The 19,648-nt window shown below is 39.4% G+C and overlaps 1 protein-coding gene across 2 annotated transcripts; it reads left to right on the top strand.

The window, feature by feature from the left end:
- Window positions 1-16,748: 16,748 nt before the first annotated feature.
- On the top strand, window positions 16,749-19,097 carry nkx2.4a (NK2 homeobox 4a). 2 transcript variants are annotated; one of them, XM_042072308.1, is made up of 2 exons: window positions 16,749-17,263; window positions 17,635-19,097. In XM_042072308.1, exons 1-2 carry the CDS (start codon window positions 16,894-16,896, stop codon window positions 18,279-18,281), a joined length of 1,017 nt encoding a protein of 338 aa, XP_041928242.1. In that variant the 5' UTR covers window positions 16,749-16,893; the 3' UTR covers window positions 18,282-19,097. The 2 variants fall into 2 exon arrangements, with proteins under 2 accessions (XP_041928242.1, XP_041928241.1); XM_042072307.1 differs by having other exon boundaries at window positions 17,608-19,097.
- Window positions 19,098-19,648: the final 551 nt, after the last annotated feature.

The raw sequence follows: 19,648 nt of genomic DNA, 5'->3' as shown, positions 1-19,648 counted from the left end.
TAACCTAGCTTATCATTTTTAGTAGTTATGCTAACTAGCATGCTAACTATACTAACCATGTGACTTAGCTAACCTAGCTAATCATTTTAGTAGTTATGCTAACTAGCATGCTAACTATACTAACCATGTGACTTAGCTAACCTAGCTAGGTCAACCATGTGCTAGCTAACCATGTGACTTAGCTAACCTAGCTAGTGGTTATGCTAACTAGCATGCTAACTATACTAACCATGTGATTTAGCTAACCTAGCAAATCATTTTTAGTAGTTATGATAACTATACTAACTATGCTAACCATGTTACTTAGCTAACTTAGCTAATCATTTTTAGCAGTTTTGTTAAAAATGCTAACTATGCTAACCATGTTACTTAGCTAACTTAGCTAATCATTTTTAGCAGTTTTGTTTAAAATGCTAACAATGTTAGCTATGCTAACTAGCTACAGTGGGTAGGAGTCATAGTTGATGACAAGTAACAGTTACAATGGCTGAACAGTTAAAAAGTTTAGCAGTTTAAAGGGTTAAATTGTTTAACAGTGAAATGTTGTAGTGAGGACTTCTATTTTGAAACAGTTTTTGGCAGAGGAAGCAGTTGAACAGGATGTGTAGTCTTAATAGGGCCAGTTTGTATGCTTAAAGCCTGAGACTGACAGTTGATCCAGGTGGCCTGAACACCTGCCATAGGATTCTAATTGCTTAACGGCCGTATTATGATGTCACAATCGGCAATGTTAAGTCTATGGGGATTTTTAAAAAGTTTTTCTAAAAAGTATAAAAGTTTCAAAGTTGAAAAGACATAGCAGCTTCGTCCGTTTGAATACCTACGTTATGAAGTTTCTAAGTTAAACTGTTCAAGAGAAATAGCGTACGGAAAAAGTGGTAAGCGGAATAATAATAAGTTGTTGCCTAGGAAGAACAGTACAGTGCATTTTCATGCACTGTAATAATAAGAAGCAGCCAGGAGATTTCAAGATAGTGGATTCCATCCACTATAAAAAGCCAGGAGATTTCAAGATAGTGAATTCCATCCACTATATCAGTAAATAAGGCATTAACACACACAAACAACCCCCAGAGTTCTCCCCCTTATCCCAGAATGCATTGTTTCAGAGTCCATAGCACATAGTCCAGCGTGCTGACATAACAGTGAGTTTGTTGGGGATGAAGTCGCTAAATAGCCTATTTTAGAAAAGAAACTGAAAGTCATAGGGCTTACAAGCGTACAATTCAAAACAACTAGATACAAACAATGTAGAGCAAGAACAACTATGTAGTGACACTGTTCCTAGCTGGGAGCGAAATTGAGTGGAGCGGCCTGGAGTGAATTTTAGCGGAGGAGCAGCTGAGTGAACAGCCACCTGAGTGAGGAGCGGGATATTCGCACCGCTCAGCTCCGCTCACTAGCTCTGCTGGTGGGTGTTATACACATTTGGGGAATTACACTCATTTTCCACCTCCCCTCGAGTTAAACAATTGATTTTTACCTTTCTCCAGTTCATCCAGCCGTTCTCTGAGGCTGGCGATACCACTTTTAGCTCCAGCCTAGCATAGATCATTGAATCGGATTAGACCATTAGCATCCCACCTGCTAGCATCACGCTTAAAAGTGACTAAGATTTCCGGTAATTAGTTAGAAAGTGTAATAAGACTAACGGAAAATGAAACATTTTCTAGGCTGATTTGACATGGAACTATACTCTCATTCCGTCGTAATAATCAAGGAACGTTGCAAACGTACCATGAGCGCAGCACAATGATATCACGCAGCACCTGAAAATAGTCCCCGTAGGCTAACTTCCAGCAACAAGTTTGAGCTGCAGCAGATTATTCCGCAGAAAGTTTGATGGTTGGAGCTACAGCCCATGAGCAGTTGCACTGCGTTTTTTGTATGCTCTGGAGAATAAGACTTTCCTTCCTAAATGCCTAGCTGAGTTTGTGTACTCCTGTATGTGTCAGTGCATTGTGCAGTATGTTTTTGCCCATAAACAGTGTCTTAGAAAGCGAGCCCTCAAACGGACACTTACCCACTTATGCGTGGTCACCTCTGTAGGCTGTACGCCTAAACCTCAAAAATGTATCAGGGAACGCAATAAGTGTGGTCTGGATGAATGACCTGATCCATCACTTAATCTGTTGGATAGCAGCTTATAATCACTACACAGGAGCGACATGGTTCTCCAGCACCATATGTCCATCAGATCTCCTTTTTAAGGGAGGAGAGTGAGGACTGCCCTCCGACAGCTCAACAGCAGATGCCTTCCGGCAAGACTGTCATTGAGTACTGCAAGCAAGTCCTCCTCTACCTCCGGCCAGGATGACTTATAAAAGTCCTCTGGAATACCATCTCCACTCAATACGATGAAGGGCCCTCTCCAGTTCCTCCAATGTAAGAACAGCATCAAGCTCGGGTAAAGACTCCACTGCAACCTGAGGAAAGCCGTTCAAGAAAGACAGTGTCGTTCAGCATTCAGCTTGATCCTGCATAGGTCCTGATAAAATTGCACGGCTTGATTATGAATCTTTCGAGTACCAGTCGATAGAGCACGGTTTGCTTAAGGGTAAGACACAATGCACGACAATGAAGAGGAAAACTGGGTATCAAGAGAATCTTTACTTATGACAAACAAGCAAACTGACAGTGTGGCTATATGAACAAAGACTGACAGGCACCGAGGAAACATGAGGGCTTAATTACACTGGTTACGAAGACAATGACACAATAAAAAGGAAACAGAACTAAAATCAGCTAAGGGGTGGAGGCAGGGAAAACAAGAAACAGAAGCACATGGTGTTATCACACATACCACTAACCCATGATCAGAGAAACTTACAGGAGTAATATATTGAGATGATGTTTGAAGCTGTAGAACCTATCAAGCCTTGTCATGGAGAGCATCTTGTATGTTGTATAAGTGTTATACGGGAAAACATATGCGGCTCAATGTGATTTCTGTCCAAATCTTGTTCCGTGCAATTAAAATTTCCATCAACAAATAAATACTCCTCACTGTCCCACCCAGATACAGTAATAGATAGGGTATCTAAGAAAGCTACTCTTTCTGCTGCTTTTGTTGGGGCATACACACAAATAAAAACAAAGACATGATCTTCAAAACAAGCTATAACTTTTGATAATCTGCGTTTTATTACTTCCTCAACTTCATGAGAAACTGGAGTAAACCTTTTTGCAAATAAAACTGCAACGCCTCCACTAACTGAGGTGTTGTGGCTAAACAGAGACAGTTATTAACGTTTTTCATGTGACGTATTCTAGGTTCTATAGCTTTGTTTACATCCAGCTGGTAGGCAAGGGACAAGTTGAACCCATTGAACATCGTTGTCTGCAGCTGCCTCTCAGTAGGCTACATCTCTGTATTTCAGCAATGTCAACATTTCAGGCATCAATAAAGGTGATGATGAAACGTTATCCCATTGTTCAATATTTGATAGCCTGTCACAGGAACGTTGTTTCGCTAAAATCGCCCTGATTTGGTGCATTGATCTGTATCGATAACGTTATGGGAGAACCTGCATGTAGCCTAATGGTAGCCTAACTTTTTTTCTCTGTTCAAAACTCGGTTTACACGAAGACAATAGCCTTTCTTAGAAGCTGTGAAATTTGACCAGAAAGGAACATGTCTTCCTTCTGAAAGCTGACACAAAATCAAACAATATTTGATCATTTAACTTCAACTGAACAGCGACAGGTCTTGGTAGGCAGTAGACTCAGCAGACGTTAAAACGGTAGCCTACTGTTATAGCCAGAGTCAGTCAGCATCATGTAACATTAATGGCGTTAGTCATGAATCCTGTAACATATTATATCATATAACAGCGATGGCTTATTCGAAGACGATCTGCATGGATATATAACCACCCAGAAAAACTCAGAATGTGAGTGATAAAGTTCATTAATTGTATGAAACTTTTTATTAGTTATCCATTGCAGCATCGCCTATATTAGGCTGTTATGCTAGCTCAGCCTTTAAATATGTTGTTATTTTGGTCATGTGGACTTGATTAAACGAATAAAGATAATTCATAAACTGCTTATTTCTTACATGACTGAAGCAGTAGCCTAGGTTCAACAGTGGTGTTTGAGGTTGCTGTGTTAAGTTGTTGTGTGTGATCGCTAAACAATTAGGATCAAATCAGTTTATTTTGACATACGGGAGTTAGCCTGACCTGTAACGTTAGCCTATAGCACATAAGCCTATTCTGTTTTCATTTATTAGCATTTGTTGTGATTATATAATCAAATGACACTCATGATAACTTGAAATAGAAGGACAGAAGATAGGTGATTGATGTCCACAAGCACGAATTTCACGAGACAAATTAGACAAACTGTTCCGGTAAAAATAATCTTGCCATGTTTAAAATGCTGCACTTTTTCCCTTCATAGCCTATCTCTGGCAATTCATTTTTGGATGACTGTAGATAGTAGTATTTTAGCCTACGTCTTCGTAGACAGTAGGCTACACCATTAGGCTATCTTGAGAATTAAAGACTTCACAGCTGCTAATGATCATCCTCCACAACCACGAGGATAGGTAGGCTAAACGGTCGTTCGTCGCCTTTTTGCTTCTTATTGTAAAACCAACTGTTAGTGCCTACACAAGTGGTCGGCATCCCGGTCAATATTTGATATTAAAATTTCAATTTTGAAGCTATTTGTAACTATGTGTAGCCTATGCAACCCGACTGTTGTAGGCTTGCCTACCACTCTCTGCAGTGCCTTGCCTACCATTCTTGCCTACCACTCTAGTTGTAAACAAACGGTCACATGACATTATGACGTAGGTGCAAAACCTTAATATCTTAGGGGGTGGTGCAATTATTGGTTGTGATCCATATTACCCCAACTTATTTTTGTACCTTAAAGGGAAATTCCGCAATGTTTAAACCAGTTTTTAAAGTAAAGGTTTGTGAGGCAGTGGAACCAATCAATGAGGCAATGGGCTCAGTCTTTTGATATACATTTATTAAATATAAATAAATAACAAGGCAACACATTAAAATAGCACTAAATTCATACACTGTAGTCATAAAAACACTAGCCAGCTCAATGGAACCAACAGTCGCCACCAGCAGCGGAAGATCCCCACACCGCAGCAGTCCCAGCCACCAGCAGCAAGCAGTCCAGCAATTTCAGTGTCGGCCAAGTCTAGCTTACAGTGCTCACAGACGCTTGCATTGCATGCAGTGCTGGAGATGCATCTCGTTCACTTTACAGTACATGGCCTCACGTCATCCATTGCTGAAGTGAATTGTGGTTCCTTTGCGTTGCTCCTGTCACCTCCATCTAAAGTTGAGAAATGTTCACTTTGCTGTACCGATGGACAGCAACGCAAGGCACCAGCCAATCAAATTACTTCAAGGCATTTGCATAATACACACCCCCGACCGTCGGGAAAACCCCCTGGCATGCAGTAATGCAACGGAACTGTGCATCTAGGGAAAACCCAGCAACTCGCCCGCACAGCAACCCGCAAACAGTCTAACCGCAACACAGTACCGTCCGCAGCATTTCTTTGTTGGTCACAGTCCTCCACCTCAATTGCCAGCAGTGATGTAATCACTGTTGCACACTATGACATTAGATCCCGTTTACACGTACATGGTTATTTTGAAAAACGGAGACATTTCCCTTTGTTTGTGCCCTTTGTTTACACGCAAATGGTGAATTCGCCTCTAAAAACGATTCTTTCTGACTCCAGCCAGAGTGGAGATTTTGGAAAACTTTGTTTGCATAACCGTTATAGTGATCATGAATGCATTCAGAATAGCAGTCACATTTATGTTGGTGCAAACCTTTTTTGTCTGAAAAAGGAAGTGATTCGTTGCTATTGTTGCTATTTTCGGGATTCTGATTGGCTAACATGGGCTTGAGCTTCTCATTACACTGCCACCTACAGGTTAGTGTAAGCAAAAACTTTTCTGAAACCTGACAGGTGTGCACAATGTTATTTATTTTTAAAAACGGAGAGGGAGAAATGTCTGTATGAAAATAGCCGGCCACGTGTAAGCGTAGGCTTAGGGCTCTGTCTTGCACTCCAGCGCAATTGACTTTGTATAGTCGCGTTTTTGTCTTTCCTATTTTGCAGTTAGCGCATATTGGAATTTTCCCTCCACAGGTACATGTCCGTAAATTAGGGAATTCAATTGCGCGGGGTTCGGGGGCGGTTCAGTGAAAAGAGGGGGTGTGTTCCGGCACAAACGTTCCCTGTTGATATTTTGCAGTTTCAGAAAAAAATTCCGCCACAGACCAGTAACATCCTGGTCTAAAGTCAGTGACGCAAATTCAGATGCTATTTTAAGGGCGCATGCATAGCCAGAGGCCTGCAGGAATGAATGCTATGCACATCGATCTACAGACACCCCCATGCACAGGCGGAAACATTCAAAGCCTTGATAATATTTGTCCGTTTCCCAGTTTTGTTCGTGCATTGGTCACCTAAAAAAGTAGTAGCCTATATAGTACAACATCTACATGCAATGTCTTTACAACAACGCCTAATTACGACTTATTAATTTGGACAACTTTATACAGCTCTATAAAGGCTAAAGTTACCTTTAGTTTTGATCATAGACTGTAAAAAATATGGACAAAGCGTCTGTGAGGTCACCCATAGATTTTCTGAAGAACGGTTATGAAGCCGTTTATGGGGGCTATGGGCGGCGCCATCTTGGAAAACCTTTGGGGAATCCTAACCCCGCCCACCTCCTGGCCAATCCATATATGGGTAAAAGGGCGAGGCTCTGTATGAGACTGAGCAAGCCGGTGAACCCGCCTCGTCGTCAGCCGAGCAGCCTCAGCTTAAGCTATCTGTAACGTTAGGCCTACAAGATGGACTGGCACAGACGTTGCTGTAACATAATTTGCTGGTAAGTTTGATCTGCTAACGTGAAATTCATGTATGTTTCTTAATGCCATGTTCAGACACTTTTTAATTTTGTATGCTGAAAGGTATTCGGGTGAACGGTTGAAAAGTTGAACAGTTGGGTTTATCCCTCCCTTGCTGAAGTTACGGTAAAATAACGTAAAGTAATTTAGCAGTTTAGCGTTACAGGTTCAGCAACTCATACTGACAAAAATGTATCTTTGCCTTTATTGTTTTGTGATTAACGTTACCCATCTCATATCCTCAGTGGCAGCCATCATTGTAACGTTAATTAATTTAGGATAACATCAGCTAGCTCGCTGTATTCTGTCAACGTGTGGTGTGAATTGATAACAAAATCGTAGTAGGGTATTAGTTAACTTATACATCATTAATTATTTTTGATTTATCTTAATATCACATTTTGAAATTGCTATATTGCTCTAAAGTTGTGAATGGTAGCTTGGTCTAAGATGACATTGAAATTTCTCATCGGTGGCCATTTCACGATCCAGCGTTCATGTTCGGTTAGCTTGTCTTATTTCCCCTTCTTGTCAGGCTATAGACCTCTCCAGAATAAGTCCCGCCTCCGTAACTTCCGTATCCATCCAACTTCCGGGCGTCGAATGTCTATGGGAAATAACATGGCGTTATTATACCCCCAAGGGGTCTGCAGCATATTGTCAGGGGGTCCCTGACAAAGCTTGCTACAAAATATGAAATTGTCTTATATGGCGACAAATGCTACAGTATCAGTATTTGCCCGAATGATCTGCTGATATGTTACATCAATACGTTAAAACACTTTACTAATAATTAACCGCCAAAAAAATGAAAGTTATGTGAAGCAAACACTATGTGTTCAACACAATAGGCCTACATTTGACAAAGAAACTACAATCCTTTAAAAAAATCCTACATACTGTCAAAGTTTGCTAACATGACTATTGTGGTATTAGCACTCTATGTTTTTAAAATACATATAACATAAGCATCTAACAGAAAAAAAGGCTATGATTACAGTAATTTAAGTTTTATGTGTTGCGATTATGAGGGGTCCTTGGAGAATTTTCCACTCCATGAGGGGTCTCCGGCCCACAAATGTTTGAGAACCCCTGTTCTACAACATAGCATATTAACACAACTTTAAAATCATTTATTTAAATGATTAACATTTTTCAAGCCCTAATTTAAAAATGGGAAAAGTGCAAAGTGTAGTGCATGAACTAAACTGTGTGCCATGTTGGAGTGTTGAGTCGATCCACTGATGTTCATGCTTATAGTATTAAATAAGGAAATAGATTTTGCCTCATTATAACATTTGTTTTAGTTAGACTTTGCACTTTGCCCGTTGGTCCTACGGACTTTCCCCTAAAGATGCCAGCTGCAGCAACAACATTTCCGGAAAGGTACTGGCTTGATGAACTTCATTCTGGACTCTCTATCAGACCACATAAAGACCTCGGGATACTTCGGTTTGGCTTTAGGGACCCTCTACTCACTACCACGTAAGTGTAATGTTGTTTGGAACTGTAGAAGAGGTATAAAATTAGCGTTTTGTAGCGGGGAAATTACATGCCCTGGTCACTTCCAGGCTAACGAGTTTTGACTAAAAACGGTAAAATCGAACTTTCTCAAAACACATCCGAATGACATGATTTTTATGTCAACTCAACGTATGTACTCCCAATCATCCGTAAATTGATCTAAAGTGCATTTTACTCCGGATAATTCCTTTAATGTCATTATGTGTATTTCCTGTACTGTTATGAAGGTTATTATGATGTCTTGTTGCTGTACCATGCAAGACAGTAGTATTATCAGATCTGCCAATCATTGTAAGCTTAAGGTAAAATGACAGCAATTAAATGTGAGAAATCTTGTGACTTCTTACACATGTTCGTACTAAAGTCACATTTATTGAGAATCTAGGCATAAAAACATTGGATTTTTATTTCTTAATTTAATTGTTTGTTTGTTTGTTTATTTATTTATGATGGTTGTGGGAATCAAGAACTACACTGTTATTAGGTATTGACTACTAAATTTCTGGTAGTGCAACAAAACAACAGAACTTTGCTAGTGTATCTGATGAATGTGGTGTTAATATAAGGCTATTGTGTCCAAAAACAGAGCTTTAGAAGTTCTTCTCAGGGGTCATGTTCAGTTAACTGAACTTTAGACTTTAGACTTTTTTTTTTATTTACGCAAAGATTGTTCACAACCTGTGCATAGACAGTAATTAATATGAGGTTTTGTGTTATAGAAAAAGCAAGGTATCAAGCAGAGCTATCATATTGTAGTCACAGGTGAAAGTAGAAGGGTGATTGCTTTCGCTTTCTCCCTTCATATGTGTCAGAGGTGGGCCTTCAAAGTGTGCCCATGGTACAAGTCACAAGAGGGACTCTCAGGTTAGGTGGACCCCTTTGTGAGTGACCCCAGAGATGGATGAAGGAGTGTGTGGGGCACCCTGGGATGGGAGAATCATAGTAGGGGGATGTGTGAGGGACACCTGCCTGCACAAAGCACATGGATGTCAGAAGAGTTGAGTATGAGTTCAGACTGCCATACTGATGAGCTCTTTGACATTGCAGTCAAGCATCAAGTTCCATGCCCTGTGTGGCAGGGTTCGAGGCAAGTTGGCATGACCGCCCACTCCCTACAACAGTATTCCTTTAATATTAATTTGACCAATTGTTATAATGTATTGGTATTCATACAGCTGAGGTTTATTCATGAGGCAGGTTAAGGATTCTGCAACCACATGCTCTCTTGTATCAGACAACTCACTATGTTAGCTGTTCTGCCTTTTTATTAGAAGATAAGGTGACTTTATGGTTACCCATTAATAGCATGCTTCTTCACACTTTGGCTAACATTATTAGCAATGTCTCTCATAACTGACTTTGAACTGGCCTAAATTGAACTGCATATGAATATTTTGAGTATGTTTTGACAAGCAGTGATACTGGAAAAAATATAATTTCTTTGTGTTAATGTAAGACAACTTTATTGATGTTTTCACAATCAAACATTTTCTTTTTTTAAACATCACACAAGCATGAAAATATAACATATGAAAAGATAACACCCATTCATGCATGCAATATTTGTCCATGCCAAGTCTACTGCCATTTACTTCAGTTTTAATATCATTCATATTCACAGTGCATCTTGAAAATTCAGGAATACAATTTGATTTCCGTACAATACACATACATTTTCAAATTCTCATCTCTGTTCTTTTCTGGTAATCACATTCTTGATTAATCTGAAGCACCATCAAAAATTAATTTGTGAACATATGTAATGATTTTGTTAAATTAAAGTATTGATGGCCACTCAAATATTTAAGACTAGTAGTATTTTTATATCAATACTGCTACTTAATAATTTACACATTATCAAGCTAAGGGATATCTGCATTGCTTTCAAAAAAGTAAAAAAAGTATGTCACAACCAATTCTCATATTACAATATTTTAAAATACCTTCAGATACAACACACACGCACAGTGCTAACCTTGGTAAACATATAGTAATGCAAAAACTTTTTATTGCACACAATCCACCTAGTCCTGTCTTTGTTATACAGACAGTATGCAACATGGCTCCAACAAGGCAGTTTTGTAAGCTGTCACACAAGCGGAAAACACTTGTGTGTCTTCCACACACAACCATCCACACACACATTCTGAATAAACCTTATTATTTGTGCACTGCGTTGATCTCCTACCCTCGATAAATAACATTCTGTCAGATCTACAAATGTTTGTTTATTTGCTGAGTAGTTAAGTTGTTGACGATAACACAATAATGTCCAGTTCACGAAATGAATTATGATTTAGCAAAAACTAGATGCTTCGAACCAGCAGCTGCACACTGCACTGGTCAACATGATTTAGAAACAGGCGTATACCACAAAGACCCCATGACATATATCACTGGCATTACATTCTAAATCTGACTGAATGAACTTAATAGGTCAAAAAAACATGTAAAGGGAGTACTGTGTAAGTTATTGAGGTCGTCATAAAGTAAATCACATCACATCTCATATTCAGTTTTTCCTCATTCAGCAGTTGTGGAATGCGTTTTTGTGCGCTGCACATCTAAGATGGGTTAATTGCATTTCTCTTTCTCTCTCTCTCTCTGTCTCTCTCCCACTCACTGTGTGTGTTTGTGTGTCCCCCCTCCTGATTTCAAATCCCTCACTTCTGATTTCAAAAAACGTGGCAGTTAAATCAATGTAACTTTAATGTAACTTTAAATCAATGCTAGAAATGTTCCCAAACTCCCTACCTGTATGCTATAGACCTACAGTGTTTCAATTTATTAGGCTATAGCTCTCGGACACGGGCAGCCATTCTCACTTAACGTCATATAGATATACAAAATAGAGCTAGCCTATAGAACGACTTACCTGAACAACGAAGCATAACAGTCACGGATGCAGATATGCGAATTAGATGTAATTTCAAATTCAATCAGGTTTGTGGTGTGTTTCGATATTCTTTGCGTAATCTGTTGAGGAAAACAAAACCCCATCTTCACTGAGCACGACATTCCAATGCGACCTTTCAAAGACTTAGCCTACCCGAGTTAATTTAGTTGAAGTACTAAGAAAAATGTGGTAATGCCAAAGAATGGCAAAAGACAGCCTTTGTCGCGCTCCTTTCTTTTTCTCCTAGAGAAAATTAATCCCAGTCCAGTAAATCAAACATGTCTGAAGGATTCCTGTTCCACACATATCTATTGTATGCTTAATTTCAAGTAAAATATGCCATCTAGCAGACAAGGGTTGAGATAGATATCCAAGTCTTCAGATGCATAGTTCCAAGAGTCCGATCGACGTAAACGTCAAATGCATTCATGAAATTCACCATTAACATTAACTTTATGAGGTGTCCTGGAAGGCTATAGCCTATCTTCGTGTGTTACTTGTGTTTTTAGGAGGCTATTAGCGTCATTACGTCCAGCGAGCAAAATTAATTGTGGCTGAATGAAAACTTGCACGGAAGAATAAAGTCTTCGAGAGGCCTCGTAGATACTTGGTCCTCTCTAAGAGACCTTTCACCTCCTCACAAGCAGGTATACAGTGCTTAAGTAGCTTGGCCCCTGCGAAGGACAGACAAGCACCTGCCTAATTTTCGTTCAAACCAGCCGAAAATCCTTGCAGAGAGAAGTTTTGCATCCTTCTCCTGTACACTATCCGGAATATAGCAATGAACAGTTTTTCATTTTGTAAGTATTAATTATGATATATATTGTTGAAGACAACACTGTACACGCGTCTAACCTCTCTGTGGGCCTGCCTTCAGTCTTGACGTTTTTGTAAAATTGCAGTAATGTGGTAGGGTAAGCATTCCAAAAACATATTTGATAAAGCTATTTAAACCAAATTGTCTAATTAGGCTATTAAACTACTATTTCAATTTAGGTCATGATGATCCCTCAGCAATTTATTTCTTAAATGACAATTGTAATTGTGATACATTGTGGCCATTACATTTATGTAGAGGGGTTTCTAAATATTGTGACTATTCGAGTTTTTTTTTTGTAGGCCTACATTTAACAATGAAGGTCAAATAAATACCGTAGACTAGTTTACACATTCAGCTGTGGAATTGTTCTCTTTATTGTTCCTCTTCTGAAATGGAAATATGTGCGGGAAATTGTCAGGAATGCTAAGCGCTCATATTTACCTTTACTAAATGTTGTAGATAAGGCCTTTATAGAGACTTAGGCTCAACCTATGTGTTAAACGCGTTTCCATGTGGCTAATGGCCAGGCAGCTCTATGTTCCTACATGAAGTAGACTACATTCTCTTTTTAACCGTAGGATAATTATTGATCTTTACAAAACTTTGCCACAACATGCAGGGACTTCAGTCCCAGATGGACTACTAGTGTGTCATATCGCTCTTTGGCAACAGTTTTTATAGAAGGCTTCTAATTAATGTAAATCATTTTAATTAGAATTAGAATCATTTAAAGAATTGAACACTCAATGCAGATTGAGTTCAGTTCTACATCACATGAGGTTTACCTGACATATTCTGCACACCTTTGAAACGGGGTCCTCCATTAATGCCTTACGCGCTGCTTACCCATCACGGTGATCTAGAGGGCCAGCCTTGGAGCCAAAGAACCACATTAGCCCCTGTCTTTGTCTAACAAGGAGAATTAAGAGGAGGCGCCCATGATCAAATGGGTTACAAGATATTTGCTCGCCATTTTGAAACACTTAATCTATGCTCAGGCATGGAGAGATTTGGCCTTTGCTTAAGATTGGTTGTCAACATTGCTCCAATCTAGACTACATAGAAATAAAGCAAATCTACGTCGCTGCATACGCGCATGAAAAAAAAAGGCATTTCCCAATGTTATCGTGTCTTATTCACACTCACTTGTTTAGTCCCATTGGATATTTCAGACAGTTGGGTCAGGACCTCAGCTCTTACTCCAAGCGCTTCAGCCCTTCACTGACCTCTCCTCTCATCCTACTGGCTATTGAACCCGTAAACCCAAGTGCAACAAGCACTCTAATGTCCGCACGCTTGAGTCTCATATGCGCTGTAGAGCACCCTAAAAGGGAAAATAGTATTTGAATTTTAAAATATACCAAGCATCATATTCTCTGTATAGGCCTATAAGGGGATAAGAAAAGAAGACTGATGTGTAACAACAGCAGACGAGGCTACGCCACAAATAAACAGCATAATCTCAGGACATGTCACTCCTAGATCCCCTCGGAACAGATTTTTAAAAAATATATTTTCATTTTGTGAAATCATAAGGCCAGATGTGTAATAGCTACCGACTAATTTGCTCATGCTGCCTTCACTTTTAGCTGCATTACTTAGCGTGGCTGGCCTATTGTATTACAATTGTGCACACATATCTCAACTATTTATGACTGTTTTTAAGTGATGGTCAAAGATATCTTGAAGGCAAAAGCGTAACTAAGCACGTAACCTTCAGTACGACAGTCCTAAAATAATTTCATAACATAAAGGATTATGAAGCAATTTTTTAATTGGGCTAATGATCACGGTCTTGGCCTGTTTATAATAAGCAGATGTTTATTTATTTTCTTTTTTTTGTTTAATGTCTCCTGTGTATGATTCCATCAAAGATATTAACTACATATTGCATTTTTTGCGATCTTTGAAAAATGTCAGTCACAAAAGGACTGAGCTCTTAGTAGGCCTTCGAAAAAAATGGATTATTAAGAAATATGTTTAACACAAACAATTATATGAAAACAACTACTGTCTGATACAATACAATATACTTGTTACATACAATTTGTTATGTCACTGAGAATAAAAAAATCCAAACCTATGTAGACTATGCCTTTGACGTAAACTATTCAACCTGAAAAGAAATAAAGGTGTGAGTATATCAAACCATTTTCATTACAAAGGTGCTTGAGCACATGCGCGCGCTATCCGTACCACCTTATTTTCTCAAGTTCGCATGACTTCAAATTAATTAAAAATGAAACATAGAAAGAGTAATAATGTAGAGGTGCCATGTGGGTTTGTTACTTTACCGAAGAAACGCGACGTCATCAAATCCCAGTCTTTGTAGAAAGGCCGGCGAGCATGTGTTTATTTTGACGTTTTAAGCCATCTAAACAATCCAGTCTAAACATTGACAAAGGCCTATGCGCTTTCACCTGACATTAAGGAAAGTGCTGTTCTATTCTAATACCGAGCTAACGTGAGCGGTCAACCATCCCTGCGTTCCAGTGTTTTCTGAGAGACGAGGTTGGTGAGCCCTTGGTCATGCTCCCTGGCTTAATATTCTGCAAGGTTGAGTGTCTAGGCTCATTTACCTAATGGACACGAAGCATGGGCCTTAACGAACACTTTTTAGTGGCCACAACCAAGGCAAACTAAACGCAAATTAAAAATCGCGCATGTTTAGGCCTATGTTACAACACTGTAGGCTACTTTGACATGCATACAGATGTAATAGCATGATTTCGATTTTCATTATTGACGAGGTGTTAAGCAGTAGCCTAGCCAACAAATGTACTTTCAGAGGCCACCCACAGGTTACAGACAGCAAAGTCGAATAGAAGGAAAGTTACCCTGGAGGTTCTTTATGATTTTTCCACAACAGTTTGAAAGGGCATGGCTTTTGAGTTGTGTAGCTGAACTTCAAAAACAAGACAAAACGCCCACTCATGTTTAATAAAGTAGGCCTAGTGGAATGCGCGTCCACACAACGTAACTGAAGGGCGCCTATGAAACGAGTGCGTACATATTTGTTAAGTTTATTTACACTCAAGCAGTGTGATATTGGCATAAAATGAAGAATAGCCTAGTGCTGTTTAAGATTGACATTGGGTCCTGACAAGTGACTAAGAAGTGACTCACCAAGCGTCTTTGTTCAGTTATTTTCTGCTCGGTAAGAATATTATTTTACTTAAGATAGGCTGTTTTGAGATAAAGGAATGCAATTCCTAATACCAACTTAATGAATTCTAGTCAAACTTAGAAATGTATTCTGTTAACTAGTTGCCAAATTGAAACATTGAATGAGACCTTGTCCGAACTTCATATAGTTTAAACATGTCCCTTATCACAATTTGCATTCACTGACGCAATATTTAGGTTTAGTGAGAAGAGTATTTTCTTCATGACATATAGGTTATATTTGGGTGTCAGTATAGCTTTACATATAAAGGGCTACCACAACCATAACCTCACTATAACCATAACGAGATAGCCTACATATGATAGCTCCTGTTTTGCACCTGCCCCCCCCCCCCTCTCTGTGTGAAAGAGAGAGAGAGAGAGAGAGAGATGTTAAATCTGCCCCAGAGAAACATGAGGTCAGTGTGGGAATCGCACAAAACCTATAAACTTCTATAAACCTATAAACTTCTGAAACGTCAAATGTCTAGTGTGCACTATATGTCGACAAAACACACACACACACACACACACACACACAGGGGATAATAACTATCGAGAAACTGGCCATGGAAAGGCAATACATAATCTTCAGACATGCAGCGAAGGCCTAAACCTAGTAATAGCCTACAGCTGACAACCTATGAATATACTGGAACTGATTATACATTGTATATTACTAATAATGGGTTTTATTTGCTTTATTTAAAATAATGTAGGCCTGAGTGATACCATAGCTTGACATAGATCCATCTTGGACCATACCATTTGCGTAAAATGCGTAAAAAGTCACCAATAGCATGCATTTAGGCTATAAACTAAAACGTCAATATAGACAATCATTTCAAAAAATATTTTCAATTAACTTATTTTGACTCAGATCGGAAGGACGTTAAATGTAGTCTACTAAAATTGTTCAGCCACTAAAATCGCTATTAGTGTCATCATTTATTTTTTCTTTGGGCCACACTAGAAATCCCTCTCTGGTGGAGAAATGATGTTCAAGACCCATAGATTAGGTCATACAATAGAGGGGGACCTTCATTGTGCTTCTGAAGATAGCAGTGGCGCTTATGTCTCGTCAAAGTGCTCTCCAACTTCGGAGAAACTATGGAATTCCCTGTTGACAGCAACGGCACCGCTTCCTCGCTTGAAAAGCCCTCACTCAGCAATCCTGTCAAACAAAATTTACATGGGCTAAAATATCACCTATATATATCATACAGTAAAGTCAAACGCAGTACAGTAATCGATCAGAAAATACAAAAGTAAAATAATTAGTTCATTACATCTTTATCTTAAAACGAAAGACATATTTCTGTCATTTATTTTGTTAAAATGTCAATGACCATTGTTCGCTCGTTTAGAACGTTGCTCCGCCCCCAATGTTTGTCGTAAACCTGGCGCTTGGCTACAATAAACCCTGAGATAAGAGCGTCCTGGGCTCGCCTCCTTCTCGAAGGCGATCAATCGGATCTCAGGCGTACTACAAGCACTCTCTTACGTAGCCATCCACAAGAAGAGAGCTGATACAACACTGTTGATCTGCTCCACCAAAATCTACCTGTGCGCTTACTGAACCATGTCGTTGAGCCCAAAGCATACAACGCCTTTTTCAGTGACAGATATTTTGAGCCCAATTGAGGAGACCTACAAGAAGTTTAGTGGCATGGATAGTACAGGGAACCTCGCCTCTCCGCTGGGAGCTTACCGACAACCTCAGGTGTCACAGACTGGCATGCAGCAGCACTCTATGGGCCACAATGCCACTGTGGCAACGACCTACCACATGCCACACAGTGTATCCCAATTTTCGCACAGTGCAATGGGAGGCTATTGCAATGGGAGCATTGGGAACATGGGAGACCTCCCGTCCTACCAAGAAACCATGCGAAATAGCGCTGCAGCAACAGGGTGGTATGGTGCAAATCCAGACCCAAGATACTCAACAAGTAAGTTATCCTTTGAATTATTTTACTATTTACTTACTATTTATTCGACATGTCTATAGATTAAACACACGCCTTACACAAATGTTTGTTCAATGAAATTAGATTTGACAACGAATGATTTTTTAGATAATAATTTTACGCCCATTGTTTTTTCAAAGTAGCTGGTCTGAAAGTGATTTTTATTTTAATATTCCTGTTGCTATATGCTGTATCATAGGCATTCAAGTTAGCATTAGGCTATACAATTGACTCACATAAAGTTGTGTACATGTATGTCCATTTGGTATTGAGTTAAGGGCATTCTGCTCATTGAATGGACGCATATGTGTATGTATATTTTTAAGTTTCTAGATTCATGGGACCTTCCACAGGTATGAACATGACCGGGATGGGGACGCTGACGGGCATGACCGACGGATCCAAATCTATGCCAACTCTCCATGCTGCGCCCCGGCGTAAACGACGGGTGCTCTTTTCGCAGGCACAGGTATATGAACTGGAGAGGAGGTTTAAACAACAGAAATACCTGTCAGCCCCGGAGAGGGAACACCTGGCCAGCATGATTCACCTCACACCGACCCAAGTCAAAATATGGTTCCAGAATCACAGGTATAAAATGAAACGACAGGCCAAGGACAAAGCTGCGCAGCAGCTCCAACAAGATAACAACCTTTGCCAACAGCAGCAGTCCCCCCGGCGAGTGGCTGTTCCAGTGCTCGTAAAGGATGGTAAACCCTGTCAGAATGGCTCAAACACACCGACGCCGAACCAACAACAGCAGCAGCAGCAACAACAGAACAGCTCGGGAGTCGTGCTTGTCGCATCTAGTAACGCTATGAACCAGCACCAAAACCAACAGGTCAATGCTTTAGTTCAAGCGCAAGACCTGGAGGAAATGTCACCAAGCCCTCCCTCTCTTCACAGCCAGATGAACAGCATGGCTCAAATGGACACTTCCGCTGTAGATTATACAAATAACATGGTCAGTTCAAATTTGCTCTATGGCAGAACGTGGTAGTACTGATCATAATATTTCCTAAATATATCTACTGAAAACATTAAGCTGGAAAAGGCCAAAAGCAGATGAAACATATCAGGCTGAACTATCTGGTGAGGACAATGTATACCCAACGCGTGACAACGGACATTATTCACTTGTATGGGGGCATTTTTAAGTAAGACCATTTTTGACCTTTACTTGACACTGGAGAGGCAAGGTGTTTCTGAACCTGTGAACCGATTTTGGACTTCCCTTTAATGCTAACGTAGAATGTTGTTGAATGCGAATGCTGCTCCTTACTCAGCAATGTTACTCCTTACGGGAAGATAGCTGAGTAAGAGATCAGGTATGAAGTTTTGATAATGTATCACGCGGCGTGACCCTCGCGCCAGACGCCTAATCATCGATGTAATGGTTATTGTAAACTAATGTATTCAAATAGAAGTTAAAGTAGGAATTGTATATTTGGCTAACACTGCTTTTACCTGTAATATAATTGTTTTGAATAATTTTGTTTTATTCTCCATTTTGTAAGTTAAGATAAACAAATCAACCAATTCAAACAACCAACAAATACCTGATGGCTGCTGTATATGTTTCAAACAAATTGAACGTTACAATAAATCACTTGAAGTGCAAGATATCCCGAGGACTTAATTTGTGTGAAGATCTATTTGAAGTAGGTTTATTAAGATGTGATCGGTAATAAATTGAATTGGAAAGCAAGGTTGAATGAGGTTTACCCAGTGCTAGTAATTTCAGTGAGAGAGAATTATAGGCTACTGAAATGTAGCCTACCCAATTGCGGGATATATAAATAACATGGAAATACAGAGAAACCTTTGTTGTTATTTAAAAAAAAAAACATTTTGGAAGCCAACCAAACAGTGTTTTAGTTGTTAATTATTCCAATTTACAGTAAATTAATAATGTGAGTGTTTTGGGTGCCCTATTATTTAGTTTTTCGTGAATTGTTTGCTGTACACCCAGACAAAGCATACAAATATCCAGAACTAACATTTCTCCGGTTAGTCTTTTTTTTTGTTATGGACATTATACAGAATGTATGAACTAAAACGCGGCAAAGGTAAATATTGAATAAAATATCCGTATCATTCAACACTGGTCAAATATTAAATCCAATGAACTATGACAGCTTCAAATGTGTGCTCTTTTTGCAACGGAATTACTTTTAACTGTTAAAGTCAAATGAACCAAGTCAGGATACAGTCATGACGTTTACATAATTTTGTATGCAATTTATCAGTACGGTAATGGGTAGACTATTTCACGCGCAACATTGATTTCAAGGTTATATGCAACAAAGAATATCTGTATTTTTTTTATTTGTATGACCACGTTAAGGCTATACACAATTACATTGC

The sequence above is a fragment of the Alosa sapidissima genome, chromosome 19 (assembly GCF_018492685.1).
Source record: "Alosa sapidissima isolate fAloSap1 chromosome 19, fAloSap1.pri, whole genome shotgun sequence".
In the NCBI taxonomy this organism is placed as follows: Eukaryota; Metazoa; Chordata; class Actinopteri; order Clupeiformes; family Clupeidae; genus Alosa; species Alosa sapidissima.
This window is presented reverse-complemented; position numbering and strand designations above follow the sequence as displayed.

Bases quoted from the DNA above. Each gene is read 5' to 3' on its own strand.
- nkx2.4a (XM_042072307.1), top strand. From the start codon at position 16,894: ATGTCGTTGAGCCCAAAGCATACAACGCCTTTTTCAGTGACAGATATT. The intron at 17,264-17,607 runs GTAAGTTATCCT...TATATTTTTAAG, and splicing joins AGACCCAAGATACTCAACAA to TTTCTAGATTCATGGGACCT.